This window comes from Cebidichthys violaceus, unplaced genomic scaffold, assembly GCF_023349555.1.
Source record: "Cebidichthys violaceus isolate CVI_PGR_0920_01 unplaced genomic scaffold, fCebVio1.0.p SCAF_20, whole genome shotgun sequence".
Taxonomy (NCBI): Eukaryota; Metazoa; Chordata; class Actinopteri; order Perciformes; family Stichaeidae; genus Cebidichthys; species Cebidichthys violaceus.
Window position 1 is genome coordinate 2,862,688 of NW_027176373.1, and position 26,070 is coordinate 2,888,757.

The following is a 26,070-nucleotide window of genomic DNA, read 5'->3' on the forward strand; positions in this document are numbered from 1 at the left end:
TTTTACTCTGTCTATTAATCATTTGATTAACTCTCTTTGCCCCTCATTCATCCTCTCTTTGCACACACACACACACACACACACACACACACACACACACACACACACACACACACACACACACACACACACACACACACACGTGTAAATACCTCTCACACAGCAGAAGTCGTTAAGGTGGTAAAGACTCCAAGAAGCTGCTGCCACAAGCATTTAGGGGATACAAACGGGACTTTATTGCTCTTTTTCTTGATAGAAAAACAGTGGCTTCTTCAAGGAGAAGTGCTGTTTCTTTATATAACTGCGATAGTATACAATACCATGAGACAATTTCTGCAAGTTCAGTGACCCTTTCTAGACTTAAATCTTCAACTTTATCATGAATTACTTATTTTAATAAGTATTATTTTGTCAATCACAAGTATTACCTGTTTAGTATTTAATTATGTAATTATTTACTTGCATATATACTATACATATACTAATATATATATATATATATATATATATGCTTAAATGATGGAAAAATATCATATCAGCTGATATCGAATATTAAAGTACTCAGGATCTGGGATGAAAAACAAATACCCCTCGGCTTTACCTTTTAATTTATTTAAATTTAATGTATTGCAAACTTTCTGTCTACAGAACTTTATTTTGAGGTGAAAATCCTCTTCAAACAAACTCCTTTTTGATCATTTTATCTTCCAACAAATGCTTCTTGTTGCTCTGCACTGACCAATAATTGCAAAGGGTTAGTGGAATAGTGGAAAAGTCGAAATAGCTATTAATCTGAAAATGCAATGTAATATAACTTTATCATACGTACTTTGTGATTGGTCGGGTCAAGGAGAATCAAGGAGGGACTGCAAGTCCACCAAGTCAATCGATAGCACACTTGAGTCCTCCATGAAACCGGTGTAATCGAGTAGAAAACCAGCTCTCATGCTTGGCTGAGGTTTCCGTGTTTTCTGTCCCACAAGTCTTTCCATCAGAAAGCCAAGGTGGTAAAAACCAAAAGGGCTTAACTGTCATTGTCGGGGAAGTTGTTCTGTCCTAAGAGCAAACAAGACTGACTGACTCGCCGCAATCTTTCACATGGTTGCTTAAAAACAAAGCTGGCATACAGAGGGTATGCACTCTGATTACTGTAATGTGTGTACAGTACACACACACAGATGCATGCACGTGTACTCAGGCAGGCTGTTCTCATCCAGTATTTGTAGCTATACATACGAAAACTGTGCACTGTAACTTGTATATATCCCAAGAAATAATTTTGTATGTTATTCGAAGGGGCTGTTTATCGGTCCAACAAACACCGATCTTTCACACCAGAGGCCGCTGTTTGTTCCCCATGTGAAACAAGTAGTCGACGTTGATTTATTTGTCACGTAACTTGCATTCTTCACTAACTGCATTTCCTTAGTTATTTTAACCCAAACAATGATCTTTTCCAAAATCTAACTACGTAGTTGTGTTGCCTAAACCTAACAAAGTTGTTTCCTGTGCAGACAGAAGTTTATTTTGAAAAGACTGTATGCGTGTAACGGGCAGAAATGTACACTTTGCTGGACTTTCGTAGGAAAAGGCGCGAAAATACTAGAAGCTTTTTGTAAGATATCATACGACCCGTTGTGTACTTACCAAGGTGTACTTATATCGCCACCCAGTTGAGTTAGCTACTTTTGAATTAGACTTTGTTTCATAAATCTTAAAAAAGTACATAGTAACAGACATAGGTCTACACACACATGCAAGCAGACATTTGTCCAAGTAAAAACACACTAACACACACACACACACACACACACACACACACACACACACACACACACACACACACACACACACACACACACACACACACACACACACACAGTACATAGTTGCATTTTGTACCCTGTACACAAAGTCAACAACTCCAGGTAATTAGTGTTGCTTCTTCAGCACTTGACTATCTATAAGGGAACATTATTGCACGTATTACAGTTTTTTTCAGGCGCTACCAAGCGTTTGTCCAACCAGTGGTCACATTTTCAAAACTCTAAACACAATTAGCACAGCATCGGTCTTTTGTGGCCATACCATTCACACATTTCATGTCGTTTTCAAACAATATGCAGTCAGTGAACACATTTCCACAATGCTTACATTTTCTTAACAGACAAGCTATACCTCCCAACAAAATTATGGATTGTTTTTGTATTATTTACGAATGTTAACACACAACATCCCACAATGGCAAAAACAATATTCCAAACCTTAGATACAGTCTAAAAACCTCTTCTGCAATGATATCAGTTCTAAAACAATATATCTCAGCTGATAATAAACAAACAATTGAATAATTGACACACAGCTGATTTATGTTGGGTAAATTGGGCAAACCACAGCTGATTCCAGTCTGGCTTAGACTCAGTGGCATTACTTATACAGTAAAAGGAGGACTTTGAGGAGTGATGTTTTTGGAAACAGAAACAGAAAAAGACAAACACTGTAATGTCTGGACGAGGAAGAGTAAGAGCAAGGGGCCCAGGAAGAAGAGCAGGCCCAGTGAGAGATGCAGTGAGAGGTGCAGGAGCAGTGAGAGATGCAGTGAGAGGTGCAGGAGCAGTGAGAGGAGCAGTGAGAGGAGCAGTGAGAGGTGCAGGAGCAGTGAGAGGTGCAGGAGCAGTGAGAGGAGCAGTGAGAGGAGCAGTGAGAGGTGCAGGAGCAGTGAGAGATGCAGGAGCAGTGAGAGATGCAGTAAGAGGTGCAGGTGCAGTGAGAGGAGCAGTGAGAGGTGCAGGAGCAGTGAGAGGTGCAGGAGCAGTGAGAGGAGCAGTGAGAGGAGCAGTGAGAGGTGCAGGAGCAGTGAGAGGTGCAGGAGCAGTGAGAGGAGCAGTGAGAGGAGCAGTGAGAGGTGCAGGAGCAGTGAGAGGTGCAGGAGCAGTGAGAGATGCAGTAAGAGGTGCAGGTGCAGTGAGAGGAGCAGTGAGAGGTGCAGGAGCAGTGAGAGGTGCAGGAGCAGTGAGAGGAGCAGTGAGAGGAGCAGTGAGAGGTGCAGGAGCAGTGAGAGGTGCAGGAGCAGTGAGAGGAGCAGTGAGAGGAGCAGTGAGAGGTGCAGGAGCAGTGAGAGGTGCAGGAGCAGTGAGAGATGCAGTAAGAGGTGCAGGTGCAGTGAGAGGAGCAGGGCCAGGGAGAAGAGCAGGCCCAAGGAGAGGGCAAGGTAGAGGTGTAAGAATGCGTGGTGGTGGCATTCCAAGGGCTGCAAGAACAGTAATCAGTGATGGAATTCGTGCCACTATCATTGACCATGTAGTCAACCACAGTCTTTCACTAAGAGAGGCTGGTGAAAGAGTGCAGCCCAATTTGAGGCGGTCAACGGTTGCCTCCATTATACGCATCTTTCAACAAACCAACAGGTAAGTATTGCATTTTACATGGATTGTTTCTATTCTCACTTGACATGTCAATAAGGCCATACAGTAATGCATATGTTGAATTTTTTGTCCCTCTAAAGAATGCAATGTCTTCCTCCCTCTGGGGGAAGAGGAAAGCTCCTCACTAATGATCAAGAGCTTGCCATTGTAGAAATGGTTGTTGCAAATAATGCAATAAAACTGCATGAAATTCAAAGTAGAATTGTGGAGGACCATGGGATATTTGACAATATCGATAGCATCAGCCTCACAACCATTGCGCGGACATTGTCCAAACACAGAGTGCGGATGAAGCAGCTCTACACTGTTCCCTTTGAAAGGAACAGTGAGAGAGTCAAGGAGCTACGACGACAATATGTCCAGGTATAGTGTATATTCAATTCAATGTCCAGTTCTATAAGCTTTGCACTTTTCAAGTAGGTAACCTACACAGTAATAGGTTACAGTACAGTATGGTATAAAGTAATGACATGATTTACATAAACTTTGTTTCAGAGAGTTATGGAATTGGAGGCCAACCAGGCCCCTCATGAATTCATATACATAGATGAGGCAGGATTCAATCTGGCCAAAAGGCGTCGACGTGGACGAAATGTCATTGGAAAAAGGGCCACAGTTTATGTGCCAGGACAGAGAGGGGCAAACATTACCATGTGTGCAGCAATTGCAAATGCAGGATTACTCCTTCACAGATGTCAGGTTGGACCCTACAATACCGAGCGCCTCCTTGCCTTTCTCAATGATCTCCACCAGCGCCTGGTTCCAGAGCAGGATCAGGAGGGTGAAAACATGAGGACCTTTGTAATCACCTGGGACAATGTGGCTTTCCATCATTCGCAAGCAATAACAACATGGTTTGAAGTCCACCCAAGACTGGTACGTCTCTTCCTTCCACCCTATTCACCTTTCCTCAACCCCATAGAGGAGTTCTTTTCTGCATGGAGGTGGAAGGTTTATGACCATCAGCCACATGACCAGATGTCCCTCCTTGAAGCCATGGATGCTGGCTGCAGGGACATCACAGTTGATGATTGCCAAGGGTGGATCCGACATTCCAAGCGGTTTTATCCCAGGTGCATCGCCTTGGATAATATCAGATGCGATGTTGATGAAAATATGTGGCCTAACCCTGAAGATCGCAGAGATTAGATACAGGAATTTTCTGCTTTTTTTAGTTCCCCCCCCTTTTTATCTGGGCTTTTTGCGGTTGTTTTTTTGTTCAGAATGCTCTTGTGTGTTTCATGGATATTTTGTTCTCTGTAAGCAATACTGTAAAACTTTTTCTGTTCTATCATACTGTAAACAGTATTTATACTGTACCTCCTGTAGTAAACAGTAAAGGGAAAAAAAACTGATTTGGTTTTTACTGGAATGCTTTTGAATGTGAACATTACATGTGGACATACAGTTCCCAACCAAGAAATTTAGTGTAAAAACAGTGGATTGCATGTTTTGCATGCAAATACCTGTAAAACTGAAACATAAAAGTCTATGCAGTTTTTGTAATGTCAGCAATAGCCAGTATTTTGAAACCTGGTGTACTTTGGTTGACTGGAAGGACCTTGTGAAGTGAAAACAAGAGTTATTCTTTGACAGAATAATTTCATTTTGAGTCAGATTTCCAGTGTTTTGGTAACGTTAGTGTGTGCAGAGAAAGATGTGTTCTATTTTGAAATGAAGAGTTAGTATATATTTAACAAAATGTGTTTTTGAGAAGAAAATTATCCATTTCGCCAATTGTGGTTTGTAGGTGTGAGTCTGTGTTAAGAGTTTAGAAAAAGTATCTGAAGTATGGGTAAGCGCTTGTTAGCGATTGGAAAAAACTGTAATCCTTTCTTGTGCTTTGTACATACTGCATATTAGATATTATAGCAGCAAATCAACATCATCCCCCTGGGACTGACTGACCCGGTGCTAATTCAGCTTGCTATTCTATGTTATTTCAACAATATCTCCACTCTAAATTGGTCTCCAATGACACTAAAAGCCCCATTTCTTCTGAAAACAAGTGCTCTCTCTCTCTCTCTCTCTCTCTCTCTCTCTCTCTCTCTCTCTCTCTCTCTCTCTCTCTCTCTCTCTCTCTCTCTCTCTCTCTCTCTCTCTCTCTCTCTCTCTCTTCGTGGCGACACATGGCGACGCAGTATTTAGAAGGTGTTTGAATATGAATGAAGTCTCCGCTGGCCTGCTGCCACTGCTGTCAAAATAAATTAGACAAAGTTGTTTGTCACAAGCAAGTGCAGGGTCACAGAAAGTTACCCAAGTTACCATTAATATGACAACATATACGTGCTCTGTGTGACTAATGTGATTTAAAAGAGTCTGTTTCATGTTGAAGCTGTGCATTTACCTGCACTCAATACTGTGCCTGAATGCATCCTGTGTCGACACAGACAGGGCACTGAAGCTGCTGCTGCTGCTGCTGGTGTTGAAATTGAATTGATTTTTTTATTGACCAAATTTTAAAAGATAAATATATGACTTGTATAAATCAATAATATGTTCACAACCTCACCAGATGGCATCATGTCATCGACTACATTTTGTCAAAAGGATAAAACACAATAAAGCCCAAGAGCGTATTCACATTTTTAAAACTAATAACTAATATCAACAACATAATAACAAGCAAAAGAATAAAGGTTATAGAAATAAAAACGGATGAGCAAGTATGAAGTGGAAAATAATCTGCCAACCAGTGAGACAGCAGCACTACATTGTTGGCTGTCTGCATTTGTATTTTGCAGCTGCAATGGTTTAAGACAGACAGCGACAGAACAAGTTCTCAAGCATCATTAGCAGCTGATGCCTCGACCAGCATTTTGGGTGGAGAGTAAAGAACAGCAGTCAGACTGCAGATTAGCACTTGTACATTATGTTGAAATGGTGCAGACTTTGTACTAGCCTTGCTGGCATCTGCTTTCTCTATCCCTACAGCTGGCTTGTTCACTCTTGTCCTTTCTCTGTCTCTCTTGTCCTCTAGTTGTCCCACTCTTTCCTCCGTCTCTCCCTCCATCTCATTTTGTCTTTCTTTCACTGTCTGTATCTGCTCCACCACACATGCTTTTCAATGTGACCTGTTGATGGCCTCCAGGCAGTCAGTCTGATGGAAGAACATCCTGCATGGAGCTTTTAGAGACACAGGCACCCCTAGGCCACTTCAGTAATGGAGGTCTACGGAAACCACAGGGGCTCATAAGCTATTGGTACTGTGTCCTTACAAAAATAACTCCTTTCCCACTTTCAAAAGGTAGCAATTGTGACATGTAAGGCCACACGGTTAATTCAAGTAATACTAAAACTGCTGCAATTTAAAGTTATAAAAATGTAATGACTTGTAATAAATTCAGTTTCTTCAGACACACAAATTATTCTATTTTAAAGTAGATTACTGTCCTTAAATCAAGAGAGACAGTCCTCATAGCTTCTTTAAAAGTAATGGTAATATTGGAAATATTCCTAAACGTATGCCCCATCTGAAAAGAGAACTCATTCATTAAATGTAGCGATATTGAACCACTTAAAGGGGACAACTCACTTTTTAAGTACTTATGTACTAGAGATGCGCGGATTGCAGTTATAGCCGCATGGATCATAAAAATGTCATAAATCATAAAGATTGGATGCTGTTGGATGAAATAATACATAATTATTGAGGAAAATATTGATTTCACTCTCTAAAACGTGAACATTTTACTCTGCAGCATATTGCTATTGACGCTGTGAGCGTTTACGCATGAGGAACAGCAACTTCTGTTTCCTCTGTCAAGTTTATAATTACAGTTAGCTAATGATCTCTAATGATGAAAGTAAATCGTTAAATCAAATTAAACATCAATACAACACCATCACTTCAAAAGCAACAGGAGTAGGAGTGAAATGTCCATGCGGGGGCGGGTCTCTAAATCGGAGAAAATAATAATTTGGGTGGATGGCGTGTGGTTGATACATGACTTTTTCGTTTTCCCCTCTCAGTAACCTATCATCCATAACCTGAATACCGTTTTATGAAGTAAAATAACAAAAACCTGCTCAATTTAAACATACTTAGCATCCATTGATTGAATGCCCACAGCAGAAAATCAACATCAGTAAATCTCAGTAATAAAATGACTAATCACGACTATGTAACACAAGCTATTGCAATTACCGTGATTAGACATACATACATACATACATACATACATACATACATACATACATACATACATACATACATACATACATACATACATACATACTATCCATATACGTGCACACACGTTTCCACACACACATGCTGAAACGGAAGCCCCTTTGCTGAAACGGACACAGCCAGCCAACGGCTCAGACTGTGAAATGTTGGATCGATGTCGACAGCCCTCCGACCTTCCTCCCACCTCATCTCCCAACACCTCCTTTGACTGACAGCTCCCATCAGTCTGTGTCTAATGCTGCCTGAGAACACACACACACACACACACACACACACACACACACACACACACACACACACACACACACACACACACACACACACACACACGCATGGATCCACTCTTTTGCAAAAATACATACACACACATCCCAAACAAAGCACGGGAAATGAACGATCTCACATATAAAATATAACTCCAGTTATAGCTAACAAGTAAGCATATTTTCAAATATTTACTTTTTGCTTTTATTTCTAATATGGTAACATTTAGGATTAATAACAGTAGTTAATCAGCATGTTTTGTTATTTTCACCACTCCTGATTATGATCTTCCGTTATACCAGGTCACCTTGACATCGGGCGATACGCTTGACATGCTGACGTGCTGCTTTCTGGTGCTAGGCTAAAAGTAAAAGTAGTGTGATGTGCATATTTTACAAATACATTAGGATATAGTTTGTACCTCAAGTACAAGCAGATCTTACTATTGCTTACTTGCAGTAATAGGGTCTGGATTATGCTGTTCTTATCTTACGCCATTCATTTAAAATGTACCCTGTACCAAAGCACACTGTAGTGCCCGTACCATACAGCATATCTGGTGTACGAGAGCTTTTGTGTCATGACGCTTGGAGGGAGTCTTCTTTCAGTTTCTTAAAGAAATCATCGCCTTTGTGAGACATTATGTCACTTCTGTTTGGTTTTCTGAGGAGAAAATGCACATGAATAACACTGAAAGATGTCTTGCTCTGCATAGAAATGAAATGCATTAGTGAGATTACATAACATGTGAGCGGAAAAAAAAAGGGACTCCCTAGAGCAAGTGAAGCTTTTACTCTACAATGTGTCAGACTTTTGTTAATGTACTTACTTTCTTTTTCTTTTGACAGTTACACAATGGCTTTTTTACATTACCACGTTGCATCATGGCGGTATTTGTCACAGAGGTTAGACGTGCAAGATGTAGCAGCAATGACGTGTTCTATAGACTTTGTTAAAAGCAGGTTTAGGTGTGAGTTCTTAACCACACACTACACAAAGTTGTCAGAGATCACTGTTATTCTGTGGTCAAGTTTGTGCAAGAGAGCATGAAGAAGATATTGAAGATTTATGCCATTGACTTAATCCGTGCCAATCTTTTTGGTGTCTGTACGTTTGTGTGAATCCCATCTGTTTGGCTGTGTGGTCGAGTATTAAATCCAGCTCAACAAGCAAATTCCTGGAGTAACAAGATCATTTATTTGTTAACATTATGAAAATCTATAAAATTGTAGTTGTTCTTTCAAGATTCGAACTGTATTACCAGATGGCATTTCAATATGTCAGCAACTTAGCAAACAATTTTGCAGTGTTACTGCACTGCGAACGGTTTGCTCTCTGCTTGAAAACAAGCGTGCTACTCTCATAGCACACATTGCACAGCCTGTCATTAACACATTCATCACACCAAACAACAAGCAGGTAGTTTCATGAAGTTCCTCCTCTGTGACATTTCCTTCGCCAACAAGCAAATCAACTGCAACATCCACAGTCAAAGAGGCCGCGCGTCTGAAAGAGGAATACAGCGGCGTCTGATGCTGGTTGCCACCTCTCCCTCTCTGTGTTTGTCTCTGATATAGTGCGAGTATATATCTGGCTTTGCAGTACCAGTAAGGGCTCCCCTTACACTGTGGGACTTAGTGCAGCGCAGGCAAAACGGGCTGCCCTGCCAATGCTGGCACATCAATACACTGACCGTACCACACTTAATGCCAGACAAGAAGCTTCCATATCATACTTTATAGATTTGCATGGAGGGAAAATAACTTATTTAGAAGTGCTGGAATACTGACTTCCAGGTGCATTGTTGCACAATCAGCGGACGGATGAGGTCATGCGGTAGCAAGTGCAGTGACAGCAAGAGCAGAGTAAAAGGAAGACAAGCAGGTGGTGAAGGAGGAAAATAGGAGCGGAGGAGGACGAAAAGGAGGAAGGTGAGAGAAGAGAGGACGGAGGAGGACGGCGAGAGGACAGGCCAGGGGACAGAAAAACAAAGCCAGGTTTTCTGCATGTACTGGAGCTGTCTCTCAGTGCGGTTCATATGCCTGCGGTAATCTCTCCCCGTCTCCGACCTTGAGCGCTTACCTCAGGACAATCATAACTTACGCCAACTCAACACAGTGAGAGAGACAGGAAGACAGAGAGAGAGAGAGAGAGAGAGAGAGTGGGCATAGCGCTGACCCAAGCACATCTCTAGAGGAAATCACCCCCACCCAGGGGGATTTACGCTGCCAAATGCATTAACTTCCAACTGTTTTTTTTGTCCAACACAGCATGCAATCAGGCAAGAAAGCAAGCACTGGCATTGTTTGTCTGATGAGTCTGTACACTACACATCTCTCTATCCTCTGTTAACCTCCTCTGTTGTTTTTTCCTCTCTGCCTTTTCTCCCTTTCCCTTTCCCTTGCTGTCCTTTCCTTTCCTCTCCTCTCCTCTTTTGACTGTGCTTTTAGTCTCTTCTCATTCCACTCCCACAGTGGACAGATTTTGTTTTGTTCCCCTCAAATTAGTAATTAAAAGATGGCTACTGATTTGGCCAGAGTAGTAGTGTTTCAAAAAAAAAGATATGGAATTAAAATGGGAGAAAGGGGAAGGAGGGATAGAAAAGTGGGACAGTGGACAAAGGGTTGAGAAAAGCTACTTGGAGCGCATTGGTGCCACAAGTCTCTCTTTTATTATCACATTTAATTGTTCACATTTCCAGAGTTGTTTAAAGGGAGCTGCCTAACCCCAAAGGAACAAGAAGCAAATCAAAGGGAGAAATTATAAATAATACTGAAATATCAATAAATATTTTATTTTTTAAAACTGGACCACATGACTGTGACAGTTATTCTTCATCCCTGCACAGACATTCCCTCCTCTCTGCCTTTCTGCCTGGCAGAAAGAAAACCAGGGTGGCTTCCTCTCAAAACGTTGCAGTGTGAGTGCCTATCAAGAATTAATGACGCCTTTCAGACGGAAACTTAACAAGCCATACTTATCAGGCATCTCAAAAGTACGACTCCTGCTGCTCAATAAGCTCGAGCTTTCAAATTATGATGAATGAGTTGCTGAAAGTACCTGATGAGTCATCTTAGATTAGCGCTCGCAGTTTGATTTGAGATATACAATGTTGAGGCAAAAAGATTTCCTCGACCCCCAAATGCAGTGAGGCAAACGAGAAGCTGCTGAGAGGAGAGTTGAGCCCATAAAAGTTGAATTTGGATCAGTGAGCAAACTACATTTTCCTTTTAGCAACTTCAAGTGGTGAGATGACGCGAATGGAGGCTTGACAGTGTTCTTCTGTAGGCAACACCTTTCTGAATGCATCTGCAAACACAAGCCGGAGCTTTCTTTAATGGCTGACGGCCTCCCTATGGGTCTGTGCAGTCATCGATTTAATGGACAGGATACAATCACCATAAAAATCAAATGGGTGACACCGGGCGCACTGCAAAATCATTCAAAAGGCTGCTATGGCTGATGGTAATCACAGTGTTAAATGCAAGCCTTTGTGGAGACCATCTGCGGCAGTGGAAATCATTCATAGTGTACTTAAGATTTTACACAGCAGCTTTTTGTTTACATATTAAGGAATGGAGGTGCATATTTGATCAAAGTACTTCTAGCACATCGGCTTACCAGAAGTTGACCAGGAACGGATGCTCAAGGTTTTGCATTATCTGCAGCTCCTTCAAGACATTTCTCACTTCATTCCGCTCCACGCATTTCAGCTTGTTCATGTACTTCATGGCGTACATCTTCTTAGTGTCTTTCTTCTGTACAATGCAGACCTGATGATGAGATCACACAAGCTTAGTTTTATTTCACTGCAGTGGTGAAAATGGTCTGAATACTTTTTCTGTTCAGCTTGTGTGGCTTGTGAGTACTTTCAAGTTTGTTAATAGTGACATATCCATACAAAATGATAATGTAGTCCTTACTGCCAATGCGATAACACATTAAACATTGCCATTTCTCTTGTGTAAAAACTATATAATAAAAGAAAGACATGCATCATTCCTTCATGTTTTGTCCGTACATGATCATTGGTAAGTTATGTTGCATGACACGCAGAAAACCATTTTCTAATCCGCATACTTTTAAAGATGCTTCAACAGATTTGTGAGATTTATCATTTCACCAGATTTCAAAGAGTAATAATTGATAAAATACTGATATTCTGTTCTGACACGTTGAAAAACTATGTACTTTTACAAACTGTTGTTGTCTCGAGCTTTATCGCTTGAGACACATGAAGTGCCGTATTGCAATAACCATCCAACAAGGCTGGAAGGAAACTTTCTCTTTAATCTCTGTGATCAGGAATGTAATCCTCTCTTAAGGCGTTAAACTTCTCACACCCGTATGTTTTGCATCTTAGAGATGGGAAACGTCATGTCGGCATTCATTAGAATTGCCCGGTGTGTGTCACTCATATATTTCAAAATTGCATAAAAAATGCTTTCAAACAGCAATCAGTGTATTTATGTATCAGTGGGATGAAATAGCAGGATTCTGATGTGACTCAGCAAAACGCAGAATATAACACATGTAGCATCTGGGCAGCTGTCGTTACACGAATAAATCAAACTGTACGTGATTACCCCCTTTCGACAATGTCTCTGAGAAGGGACCCTATTTTCAATATGCAGAAGAGTAATATTCCATATTTATTTGTGGTTACAAGCGTCAATAAGCCAGTGATTACTGCTATCTACGAGAGTGATCTGTGGACCAGCTGGCACGGTTAATCAGCCAAACCCTGATCGCATCACTCTTCCCATTGAACAGCTTGCCATCTACTGTGATTAGACTGCTTATCTGTTGTTGGAGGGTAGACGCCTTGAGGGTCTGTATGTGCTTACATGTACTGTGGGTGCTATTGTGGATTACTCGGCACTACGTGTCTTAACAACAGGAGGAAACACGATCGCTATCATGTGTTTTCAGTAGAGCTGATGGTTAATCTCGTGCAAGGGCAAACTATGATAATATTGTACTGACGGAGAGGGGACATGGTATACTGTGTGTAACATCTTGCGTCTAATGTGCAGCATCGAGTAACCGATAATTGTTGAGGTCCATTTTCACGCAGGAATGCTTAACTTTCCCTCAGAAACACTGATGTTGTCCTGGATTAAGTGTTAATTTGAGTGTCAGTGCTTGTATTGTAGCGTTAGAATGTCTTTCAAATGTTTTTAGTTTTTTTGGACATGTTTGAGTGACATGGAATTTACGACTAAACCAGTTACCCCTTTTGATATTGATAAGTGTATGTATCATGAAGCTGATTCCAACTTCATGAGTAACATGGGTACACTTTTGCAAACACAAACTTACTTTTCCGAAGCTTCCTTTTCCTATTGCCCTCAGGATCTGGAAGTGGTCAAAATTCACTGCGAGGGAGAAGAGTAGAAAATCGCTTTTAATTTTTGTGAAATACACACAATTAATTTGAACCTGAAATCTGTAATTTTCCTCTTTAAATTACAGTAAACCCCCCCACACACACATACTTTTAAAACAAGTTGATACAACCTCACAAGATCAATACTAGATATCAGTGGTGAAAAAAATGAAATACATTAAATTGATGGAAGACAACCCTCTCTAAGGGAGGACAGAAGGACCACCACTTTCTTGATAATACTGAGATATGGTAATAGTTTATTTTAACCAATATTTTCTTTCCAAAATACAGTAGAGGAGCAACCTCCTCTGCCTCTATGGACCAGCCTCCTCTGCTTGATACACATATTTCCTGTAACATTTGAAAAGTTACAGAGAGATCAGCTTTAAATACATCATCTGTATATGTATAAAATGCCACTTTAACCTCTTTAAAATAAAAACTTGGTCATTCTATTTCTATAAATACAAATAGATGAAGTGTCAGTACAGTTACAGTAGGTTCACTGTGAGCTGACGCCAATGAGGTATCCACACTTATCGAACATGATCACAGACGCACACAACCTAAAACAGAGCTCAACTCCCTATCTCACTCCCCTCCATCTATCAGCAACATTTATTGCCAATTGGAGCCGGATGGGGCTGTTTATTCCTTGCTACCATGACAACCAGGACAGAAGGTTTTCCCTCCCTGTCGTTTCCCTGAGGATGGAACAGCTGGTGCCCACTTATCTGACCACACACACACACACACACACACACACACACACACACACACACACACACACACACACACACACACACACAGAAAAATGCACCCATTTATTCACAATGCATTCACAAAAACACACACGCATATAATGGGCATAAACTTTACCTGCTTCTCTTGCAACAGTAAAGCGTGCACACACACACACAAGCACACACACACGCCCATTCTGCCTGCAGTCACTAGATCTATTGGATGTGACAGTTAATGTTATGCTCTGTTAGTCACGTATCACTGGCACTTCCTCCTCTCACACTATCTGTGTTGGAGTGTTTACACAACTAACTCTGAAAATGACCATATGAGGACCGCTTTGTAATGCACACACACACACACACACACACACACACACACACACACACACACACACACACACACACACACATGCATGCATAGACTTACAGATGATGTATAGCTTACATACAGACACACACTCCAGATAAACATGGTCATTTTCCTGCTGAGCTACTCGAGATTGTACTCTGATGGGTTTTTCAGAGAAACAGCTGTGGTCGTGGATGAGAGGGCAGAGCTCTGTGATCCCAGAGAGAGAGAGAGAGAGAGAGAGAGAGAGAGAGAGAGAGAGAGAGAGAGAGAGAGAGAGAGAGAGAGAGAGAGAGAGAGAGAGAGAGAGAGAGAGAGAGAGAGATTTTACCAGCAGAACTCTGAATGGTTTAATGTGGTGTATTGAATGATGGACACATGAGTAACTGAGCGTGTAATGATTGAAATCTGCACATGAGTGGGATTGACACATTGACAGTTTTTCCGTGGCTTAAACTAATTGAGGAAACTATCTGACTGAAGAACTAGTCAATTTGAATTTGACTGACGCATGCTAATCTGTTTGTATTGAAATAATCAGCGTGTCTCATGTCCTCAGTGTGACTGCACTGTACCGTATGTCTATGTCTGTCTTTCTCTGTCTGTCAAAAGTAGTCTCTGAGTATGTCCGCACTACGCCAACAACATTTTGAAAAAAAAGCTCTCCGTTTTTGCTCCCTGTCAACACTTAAACGCTCTCATGTACTCAAAAAGAAGCGGTCTGCCAAGTGTTTAAACCTGAAAATGCCAGCTGCAAGTTTTCATGTGGACAAGAAAGGCTGTTATTTTGGAAAACTATGGAATGAGCCTGCTTGAAGTTACTGTAGCAATAAAGTCAAAGTAAACTGTCTCCTCTGACCCTCCTTGCGACCACTTATTTGTAAGTATGAGGCTTATGTTTTTCTTTATTTTTCTTACTGACAGTTTCTCAATACTTTCTAACTTTGCTACCCTGTCTGTTGCACTCAGCCCGAAATGCATTCATTCCTTCTGAAGACATAAATCTTAAAAAAAAAGAAAAAAAGAATGCTTTTAAAGTAATAACTAAAAACAGCTGGGCACTGTAGTGAGTATTGGGGTCTGTGTCTTGTAGCGTTGTGTCACAAAACTTTACAATCATAAAAAAGGGGTTTTGATTGACGACACTCAAGTCACTTCTTATTCATTTAGTTTAGTTTAGAAACTGAAACATATGTAAATGAGGGCAAATAAATCATGGGTTTGGTATACTCATATGAACACAGTATACAAGAGGTGATTACAGACAGCACATAAACAGAGTTTAGCTAGCTGAGTTGTAATGTGTTGAAAAAAGAAAGAGATTTGGCCATTTTCCTGTTGTTTAAGTGTTTCTGTGTGGAAAACTTTTTTTTTTTCAAAATTAGCCGGCTCACTGTGGTCGCACTGTCTCACTCTGTTTCCCACTCCCTCCCTTGTCACAGAAGCCACTTAAGGACCCACCAACGTGGGAACATCAGCGCTCACGCTGTTGCTCTGACAACTGAAACAGAACCCATGGGTCCACGTGCCACCGCGATGTGAATAAAGCATGATCAGCAGTAAACAGGGTCTGTCCATTAACCAGAGTGTCCTGGTTGCACAAAGTGGAAAATTTCTGTAGCACATAAGGGAGCCCAATGTGGTACACACATCATTCTCAGAGGAGATAAACATGTCTTGACAGAGTTCACCTTCATGCATGAGCCTTTCTGTAAATCAACTAATATGGGTTGAACAACAAAATATGCATCTGTCTCTGCACTTTCTGCAGCAAGGAAAGCAGTCTGTACATTTATTCTGCGGATAAATTCTGACTATTGTCTGGGAGAAATTTAGTTTTAACATTTGAAGTTTAGTTACAAGAATATTATAATATAGTCTTTTTTGGACTACTTTTTTCCTGCTGCTTTTGATGGGAAATGTTAATGTCTTGGTCGTTTTTTTATTTATTTATGAGTACATTTTTTTAAAAATTTTTTACAATGTAGACTACAAAATATATACTAATGTACAACATTGCCACGATTTAAAATGTAGCTATAACTCTACTAAAGGAGTTTTTGCTACAGCAGATTATAATATGCCCAAAAAGCAGCATTAAATGATTAGGTGCATCACAATCTCTCTAAATGTGTTCTTATATTTATATGTTGTGTGTAAAATATGTGAGAGAGACGCATTTTTGCAAACTTGCTAACTGAAAATAAGGGTTAAAGGGCTCAACCATTTGTGTAAACTGTTCTTCACAACTTTACCACCAGCTATATTCAACGTTTTTCAGCCGCATAGAAACTATGGATGAAAATCTAAATTAGCCAACCTCAGAGCATTTACGGACATTAAAAATATATTTTTCAAATGTCAACATTTATTAATGTTCACCATTAAATTAACAAACAAACAAAAATTCCACCTCTGTGGCCAGTATTACCCTAGTGTGAAGTGAAAACTACATTTGCATCTTTATTGCTTCTCAGAGGGGTGAGTGCATGATGTTTACTCAACATGCAGTGACCCGCCTGGCTCCTCCGACGTCAAAAGGAGAACGCCGCCTGTGTCTGACGGGAGTTTCATCCGTGAGGGGATTACTTTGTTTCCAGTGAGCCGGCCTTTTTCTAATTCATAACAATGTGTCTCTGTGTTTATTATTCCCCTGCTCTCGGTGAAATCGCCCACGCTGTTTGGTGAGAGAGGAGTGAGTAAGGTGCGCTGTTGCATTAACTCGAGAGTTCAGATGCTCTGTTATGAGTGACATTTCCAGAACAGCACGCTAGATGACTAATCGGCAAGGTTAACCGTGAATAATGATTTTCCTCGTTGACAGAGGTTTGCCTCCAGTGAAAAAGAGAAAGCCACAGATATGGATTTCATCAGGTGGAGTGAAATTTTCTTTAGGGGTTTGTTTGAAATAACTGGAAACTCAAATGATAACTAATGGACTCCATCGAATGGGTTAAGCTGAAAACAGATATTTTGGTTTACAACTTCATAAAAAGAAACAAATGTATCAGGTCGTTTGGGAAACACAACACAACAAAAAAATCTACAGTAAGGGAACACCAAGGAAAGCCACCTCACTTCTGACTAAATCACTGACTCATGTAACACCGACTTATTAGAAGTCCTTGGGGGGCAGCCAGAGTGGAATTAATTTCAAAGACTGCCTCACATCGATACGTTCACATTGTATCATCTACTCAAGTCACAAAGAAAAGGGAAATAAATTCAAACAAAGCTTTGCCAATCAAAGTCATAACTCAGTTTGATGCTGACCTTGATGGCGAAGATAATAAGCTGGTAAGATTTTAAATAATCATGAATATGAATACTTCACCACGGAAGCCAACATTAGAGAAAAATGTCCAGAAGAGTTTCATGGATATCTTTTACGCATTTGTATTCTATCCTATGCCCTCTACTATATTTGTATTAGTGTAAGTATATACTGCTGTGGCTATATCAAAGGCAAAGTTAAACTGTGGCAATAGGAAGGGGGTATTCCCATGTTTACAATTGCTGAGGAAGACTAGTGGCAGCCCTGATCAGCATTACATCAGTCAGAACCGTTTACCGAAAAGTGCACTTTACTTTCTTCGCTAATACAGCTTAACACACTGATAAGGCTGCAGATAAGGCAGTCAACTTGTCATTTTGTTTAACTCACGTTCCCTGTTTATCTTCACTAGATTCCAGGTCACACAAGTAGAGAAACAAAAAGAGGAAAAGTCACATAAGAATGTCGGATGTTTTGAGACTCACCCTCGTCTGTGTCCTCGGTGACTGGAGCCTTGCTGGACTGTCCGAGCCCCATGGCTGCTCCTCTAACAGATTCTCCTGCTCTGCTCCCTTAGCTCAACTCAGCATCGAACGGCCTCTCCCTCTGAGACGCACTCATAGCCTGGTCAACACTAGCCCCTGACACACACACGCACGCACGCACGCACGCACTCACACACACTCAGGTGCTGAACTGCGTATCCCTGACACACACATACGCAGCAGCTGGATCGGTTTTGCTGACTTGAACAGGTCCCGACTTCTTCTTAACTCTCCACCTTGACACAACCACACATCATTGCACACACACAGAGTGAAGGGCTTGGAGGAACACTAGAGGCACTAAAGCCCTGACACACACACACACACACACACACACACACACACTCCGAGGCAGTACCGCTACAGTGTAAGTTTCCCGTCTGTCGTCACTGTCGTTTAGATGAATGCAGGCAGACGTACGACTCTCGCCAGGCAGGAGGTGGGTGGCTTATGTGTTTGTGGCTTTGACCCTCTGTTTACTGAGAGTCCAACCTGTGAGGGGAGGCAGGAAAACATGACACCACCAGCAGGATGAGAGAAGGAGGGACAGGGAGGGAGGGAGGGAGGGAGGGAGGAACAAGTAGAAAGGTAGAGCCTCTGAGACATGAATGGCTTGTACAGAGCTTCTAATGATGACTGGAAAGACTGACACATGATTTTCTTTAATTTTAAGATAAAAAAAGAAAGAAAAAAACATGGCTCTTAAACTCATAACCATAATAGTAGCACTTTAGCAGTAACATTAATGTTAAGGTCTTGATTAGTAATCAACTTAGCGGACATGAGGGAAAATGACTTTCATTACTATTTTTACATATGAAGGTCCCCTTCCTACTTCCTTTCCTCCTTCCTTCATCTGTCATTTATCAATTATTTAATTTTTACATTTTAATCAGAAACTCGTCCCAGTGGAGCAGCGTCTGCAGTGCATGTGTGATGAATGGTATGATCGGTTTTCCCATTAAGAGGACAAAATGGGAGTCTTTTTGATTTATAGTTTGCTGGCATTGTGTACAGTAAATGGAATCCCTCAGGCTGCCCTCTTCAGGACGTGACATTTCATGAGTTACTACGTTTTGTCCCAGTAGTAGACAAAAAACAAAACAAAAACAGAAACTGCCTGATTTAAGCCTAAATATGAATTTATAGAATCAATTCACATAGAACAATTAAATAAATCAGGTGTACTAACACTGTTATCCTCTTGGACTGTCAGAAAGCAAGTCTATTTTATCTCCTATGATAATACAATATTCATATCACAGCTTTACTGGGTTTGCTTTATCCTTTAGAACTGCATGACAGCGAATCCCATAATATCTTACAGGAAAATGAGTGACTGAACTGAGTAGCTGAGATGCATTTTAGGGTTCAATATACAAAAGTTCAAGTCATCGTGGCAACATTTAATCCGCTAGGGGAAACCCGTCCATGAATGTCATGCCCACACTCTATGATAAGGTCACCACAACATATTTCACTCTCTCTTTTGGGTTAAGTAATATATTTATTAAAAAACAATAATAGTGCGTGGAGCCGCAGTGCTGAGCTCCCCGCAGAGGACATTGTGCTTGGAGCCCCTTATCTGATCAACCCCCCCCATGCACCCATGCACCCATGCAGGACAGCTGTGGGCACCTACCTCTGAACGCCGCCGGTAAGTCGGACATGGGACCATTTCCAACCCGGTTTGCTGCAGAGAAGCGAGGCGACAGGGGAGCAACAGTGCAGCTCAAAGCGTCACTTGTTCGATGTTCGGACGACGACACACCGGGACACCTGCCCACCGCAACAAAAAAAAAAAACAGAACCACACAGCGAGACGTGACTTGCGGGGATGCGCCGACGGAGTGCAATGCGAAATCCCTTTGCTTCTGGAGGACAGAGGACACAGTGACGGGGTTTAAAAGCGGAGGGGGTGGAACTGCTCGGCGCGTTGCACTGGTGATGGGACTGACCTCCACATCGACGCCTGTGTAATGCGCTGGCCACCCGCGTGCGTCTGGAGAGGCACGTTTCATAAGCTGATCCGCTGTAGCTGTGGAGCCGAGGTTCCCCTGTTGACTCATCTTAAAAAAAAAAAAAAAAAAAAAAGTTGCATCCCCGAATGACATTTTTTAGAACATTGTAACTATTACAGCTTCAAAGCTGTTATTTAAGAAATATCACGGATAAACTGCCTGTCACAAGTTTACTGTAAAGTCAGTTGAACACCACAGAGTGCCCTGTAGTGATTTTCTTATGATCTAAAATTAAGAGACGATCGTATAAACAGTCAATCACATTAGTTGAACATGTTTATACGGGTCGCTAGTATAAAAAAACAAAAAAACAGTCAGTATATATCACTTTAAAATTCGCATACAGCCTCACAATACTCTGCTTTATCTTCAGGGGATTCTTCATGTTACCACCATGAGTCAGGGGTCTTGATCAGCTGTGGCACAGCGCCCCCCAGAGCAGACACTGCTTTGCCTCTTTGCTTAAGGGCACTTCAGCAGGGCAGATTGTCCACAATGGGCCCCAGGTGAGGTACAGGCTCTTTATAGAGGAGCTGAGCCTGCTGTCTCATAATAGCCTTTAATCTTATATGGAAATAGCAATTATACAGTAATGTCTCTCTGGTGTTTCATAGTGAGTCTATACTGACCTTATTGTGCTTTATGACTTTTTTTTATCTGATCTCATTAGGCATCAAGGTAATATTCTTTTAATATTCATATTTAGCAAGATACTCTGTATGCCTAATAGGCACATATATAGAATTAGTGTTGGCCAAAGTTATTACTTATCGTCTCATAAAGGTCTGTGTTGTATCAATATGACCGTGCCTTTCTATAAAGTTGGTGTAAAAACAGACTGCTACAACTGTAAGAATGTAGTAAACATGAAATATAAGGTTACTCACATATGTGATGATACATTTTCAAAAGGAAATTTAAGCAAAAAGTTGAAAAAAAATAATGGTTGAGGAAAGTGGATGACTCCTTACTTACCTCAACAGCTACTGTTACCGTTGGGGTCCTGCTGAGCAAGACACTTAACTCTTACTCTAATAGAGTATAATGCTCTATGTTTTATATGCAATACATAAAACCAGAATATGCGTTTTGCCGCATTGGAATTCGCTGTCTTTCGGGCCACAATTCTATAGTCCAATTTGTCATCGTACATTAACTTCTGTGGCCATTCATTGTAAAACACATCCGTCCACGATAAGGACTGTCACTTCTGTCCCCTGTTAATTGAACAGGCCAAGGTTGAGAGGAGAGTGGCTGTGTGGTGGGACTCTGGGACAGGAGACATGCTTGCAGTGCACACACTGCACTTTTTCTTCCTCTTTATGGCTCTCGGTCATGCCGTGACACCCTCAGTGCGGCCCATCCATCTTCATACGGAGGTAGGGGACAGACCTCCGACTCTCAACACAGAGGTGACGAGCACCACTCACAAGCAGGACAATTTCTTATCAGCAGTTTGGCGGCATCAGGAGTCGCACTCTTCTTTTAGACGAGACGAGTGTCATATCACACCTGGACAGAAACGGATTAAAGAAAGCTACATAGCATGCAGGAGGTCTCAGCGTGTTCCAATGTTGTCCTAGTTTTGTAAGTGAGTGTATTTTCATGCTAAAAAAGAGAATCGGTCATAGATAAATCCTGGTTGTATAAAATTCAGGTTTGAATTAAGGAAAGAAAACTATTATATATATTATATATAACGCTTGAGGACACTGGACTGGACTGCTCAGGAGGCTGTAAGGAGTTAAAATCTGTGAAATTAGCCCCATCTAGTGGATAAGACAGATGTAACATAATGTGACAGCAGCCAGTGTTGATTCAGCTAGGGTCTAATGGGAATATCATTTACAGCATAAATCACTTTCATGATCAATATTACAGTCAAAGTATCAACACTACCCTCATCTCCAATGCAGACATGCTTCATTGAGGAAAACGTGCATCAGGGCAAAGCCTTTCTATTTCTATTTCTATATTTTACCTTTTCTGCCTCAGGGCTGTCTGGATTCTTCCGTGCAAGACAGTTTTATTTATACAGCACACTTCATTTCAACGTGTAAACTCAATGTGCTGCAATTTAAAATGCGTATGAGAATCATGCAACAATTTCATTCCAGAGGTGCTATATGTGGAGTTGGGAGCTTGGGACTGTGGCTATTGGAGTAAACTAAAGGCACCGTTGTGTTTTGTAAATCATCATGCAGTGTGTATGTAAACCATCGGTCGATACTCGACTAAGAGATGTATAGAAACACATCTTGAGTGGTCGAAAGTAACAAAGGACATTAACTCAAACATTTGATTACAATTTTGAGGTATTTGCACTTTAACGGCTGCAACATTAATATGAGGTACACATTGATGCATCAATATTTATATTCCAATATAATGATATACATAATTCTGAAAGGTTCCATTCTGCATAATGAGCACTTTTACTTTTGGTGCTGTACATTTGTATTGATAGTTCTTTTGTACTTTTACTCTGTAAGTAAAATCCTGAGTTGTATTTCTATACTGTGGTATTGCTACTTTTAGCAATAAAAGACTACTTCTGATTACTACGGTCACTGCAAATTTCGATTTTGGAAACAAAATATTGGAAGCAAAATATTCTTCTCTTTCGGATGCAATTACTAATATTATTTCTTCCCAGTATTAAAAAAATTGGGCAAAAATCACAGCTCGCTTTGAATACTCCACAAAAACAAGTGCTGTCTTATCTGACACAGTGGGTTATCCCCTGTCATTCCTCTACTGTTCCATCGTTATTTTGGAGTAAACAAAGGGTGTGTTAAAATCTGTCCACATGCATACGTGGCTGCGTGTGTGCATCACTGACGCAAACAAACAACGGGTCAGTCAGTGCGGTAGGTGTCAGGGAGTCATGGCGATCTTTAACCGCATGTTGCTTGTTTGGTCTCTGGTGCCGCTGGTACTGAGCTACCCTTTCTACCCACCGACGTGCTACACCAAGGTGCTGAGCATGGCGTCAGAGCTCACCCAGTGGGCTGCAGATTTGAAATGGGACCCTGAAACTGTAAGTCAGCTGCTGCGTTGTGACTCTTATAGATGTTTGCTGTAACACTTAAGTTGTGTTTAGTATCTATTCTTCAATGGCCCTGTGTGCTGTACTGTATTTTGTATTTGTTTGATGTGCAGCTAGTGTTACTGTACTAAGGGCCACATTGAAGATAACAGTTATTTTATTCCTTCATGTATTATCTAGATACAGTTACGCATCAATTTAGTTTAATTCCATCAAATCAAAAAAATTCAGTATTGGGCTAAATATGAACAAATGTTGTCCTGACAATGTTCGTTGTGTTATGTAACTTCATATTGTTTTTGTAACCAGAGTTACTGCATGGCACACATGCCATATCTCTACCTTGATGTCCATGTAAGTATGATTTAAAATCCCCCATGATTGTAACATTTATTGATTTTACTAGATTTCATTTTTTGTCATATGGAGAAAGTTTAAATTTAAGATAATATTTCCGACTGTATTAAATCAGAGAACAACATCAAAAAGAAAATGTTGTCTGATCTGAACTTTTAGATGACCTCGCTGTCCCAACATTTTCTACACTTAACATCTGTGGTATTTTGACTGAAAACCTCAGCTGTAAATCACACACACAAAGGGACACTAATTGCTACTCATGCTGAAATGCAGAATGCTTGTGTGATGTACAAAATGAGGACCTACATCTCCCTGGTGGAAGGCCTGCGAGATCGCCGCTGTGCTTACACCAGAGAAGTGAGGAAGCTGGGCGTCACCCTGAGGCAGCTCTTCATCATCATGTCCGAGAAATGTCACGGGGTAAGACGAGACCAATGGCCGAGATAAGTTTAATGCATTGAGACTCAAATAGTGCCATCATGATGTATCTATGTGTGCTATGAAGCAAGTAAGTCAAATTAAATGTGGTGGGATACAAAGTGAAGCGCATCGTAAACATCTGGTAGAAAATACAGAGATTTATCTTTCGTCTCTGGGGGCTGTACCTTTTGTTCTCGTATGCATTGCCTCATTTGTGCTCTGCAAAGTACACCGACGTCTAAAAAGTAAATATGTTAAATGTTAAAAATCACTTTTACATTAAATCAGTTTGCACATAATTCGTTTTTTGTACATTATCTGTACTTCTAATGGACGGCAAAATGTGCTTTTTCTGTGAAAAGAGAAGGTTGTAGAAGTTGTAGTGTTTATTATAAATAATATAGTCAAATTAATTTCTCCTTTCCTCCTTAATGCCCAATTGTTACTACTTTGTTCCCCGTAGTCTTGTTTTCTTCCACTGTATCTACATTTAAGTACTAGTAGGAACCACTAGGTATTTTGTTGGTGCATGATTCATACAACAAACATATTAGCATGTTACCAAGATTCATCTAGATAAATGTAAAATTGTCCATTAATGCATATTTTTTTAGTCACGTGTACTGTATAACCACTGAGCCAAAGTCAGAGCCACTGCTGCCCAACATGAAACAGAGAAGGGAAAAGTGATGATGCATTCAAACTGCATGCCGGTTAATTGCTCGCTCAGTGGGTCATTTCACAGGATCAAACAGGGTTTATGATGCTGATTATGAAAAACACGGTTCTCTGTGGATGTTCGAGCCTTTTCTCCTGAACTGTGAAGTCTGCGGTTGATTTGTCTGACATGACCTGTGTATGCGAGCAGGCCACAGCGCCTCGACAAAGGGTTAGAGTTAACTCACTTTCACTTGTGTCATTTCAGTAAGCTTCAATAACAGAAAAAGGTAGAGCTCTAATGAAAGTTATTATAGTTATTATTATGTTGATTATAGACAGTAAATACAAAGTGTGAGTACTCACATGTCTGTTTCTGTTTTTTATATATAAAGTGAAATTGATCTCCTTACATCATAGTAACTATGAATCCTGAATAAAGATTGTGTTCAATCACGCATGCTTTATCTAAAAAGCTATATTCATCTTTACATTCTTTTTTTTTGGCACAGGACTTGGTGTTCACGATCTATGACTGTGCTGCTCTGGAGCGCTAACATCCTGGATCCTGAGATGTTAATATTACTGTCTGACAGCAGTGTAGTGCAGCCTTGCACATTCTTCAAGCATGTGCATTGATTGAAAGTTTAAATCTATGATAGCTATGGCTTGTGTTACTGACACATGCAATTTAATCATCTGGTTTCTAACTATAATTGGGTATCTTGCCACTACTTATCATATCTTTTCTATGGAGTATGACTGAGGCAACAATTCATGTAATAAACTTCATTGAAACACTTTTTGTTATTGCCATTTAACAGGATGGGCGGGGATAAAATATAATACAGCACAAAAGCGTGTTTTTAGGTTAGTTAGTCAGTTCCATCGGACTGCAATGTTGTCCATAGAGCACAACTTTTGCAAGTTAATACACTAAATGAAATTGGATAAATCATAATATCCGATAATCATAGTTACATTTAATTCTATATGTGAGTTAATCCTTCATTTAGATAGGACACATTACATGTAATCAAAGGCCAATAATGCATTAGGCCAATCAGAATCAGAATCAGAACCGTTTATTGCCATGGTATGTTGAACATATAAGGAATTTGACATGACAGGAAGTGCATAATATTTAACAGTCAACAACAATCAACACAGTGCAAAGTAGAAACATATTCAAATTTACAGAGAAATATAAAATAAAGTAAAGTATAACATAAAGTGAAATATAAAATAATGTGCACAAACAAACAGATAACAGGACTGTAAACAAGTGAGATGTAAGTGTAGTGTAAAAGTGTCAAATAAACACAATTCAAACACATGATCAACTGCCAGTGCTGCTGTGATCATATAGTGCTGCA

General features: G+C 40.6%; 2 protein-coding genes across 2 annotated transcripts in view; one reads left to right on the plus strand and one right to left on the minus strand.

Moving 5' to 3' along the window:
* Nucleotides 1-20,260, minus strand: part of stk32a (serine/threonine kinase 32A) — a 63,310-nt gene extending 43,050 nt beyond the window's left edge. The window contains exons 1-4 of the mRNA XM_068715683.1: nt 19,830-20,260; nt 18,128-18,679; nt 13,204-13,259; nt 11,503-11,654 (exon numbers count right to left, since the gene is read on the minus strand). Coding sequence (XP_068571784.1) covers nt 11,503-11,654; nt 13,204-13,259; nt 18,128-18,179 — 260 coding nt within the window. The 5' untranslated portion in view covers nt 18,180-18,679; nt 19,830-20,260. The remainder of the gene's footprint in view (nt 1-11,502; nt 11,655-13,203; nt 13,260-18,127; nt 18,680-19,829) is intronic.
* Nucleotides 20,261-23,095: 2,835 nt separating this feature from the next.
* Nucleotides 23,096-25,251, plus strand: zmp:0000001268 (CYTL1 domain-containing protein). Its single transcript, XM_068716432.1, has 4 exons — nt 23,096-23,248; nt 23,567-23,611; nt 23,891-24,037; nt 25,207-25,251. Exons 1-4 carry the CDS (start codon nt 23,096-23,098, stop codon nt 25,249-25,251), a joined length of 390 nt encoding a protein of 129 aa, XP_068572533.1.
* The last annotated feature ends 819 nt before the right edge of the window (nt 25,252-26,070 follow it).

Coding starts and splice junctions, on each gene's coding strand:
- zmp:0000001268 (XM_068716432.1), top strand. CDS start 23,096: ATGGCGATCTTTAACCGCATGTTGCTTGTTTGGTCTCTGGTGCCGCTG. Junction 23,612..23,890: donor ATCTCTACCTTGATGTCCAT/GTAAGTATGATT, acceptor GCTGAAATGCAG/AATGCTTGTGTGATGTACAA. Junction 24,038..25,206: donor TGTCCGAGAAATGTCACGGG/GTAAGACGAGAC, acceptor TTTTTGGCACAG/GACTTGGTGTTCACGATCTA.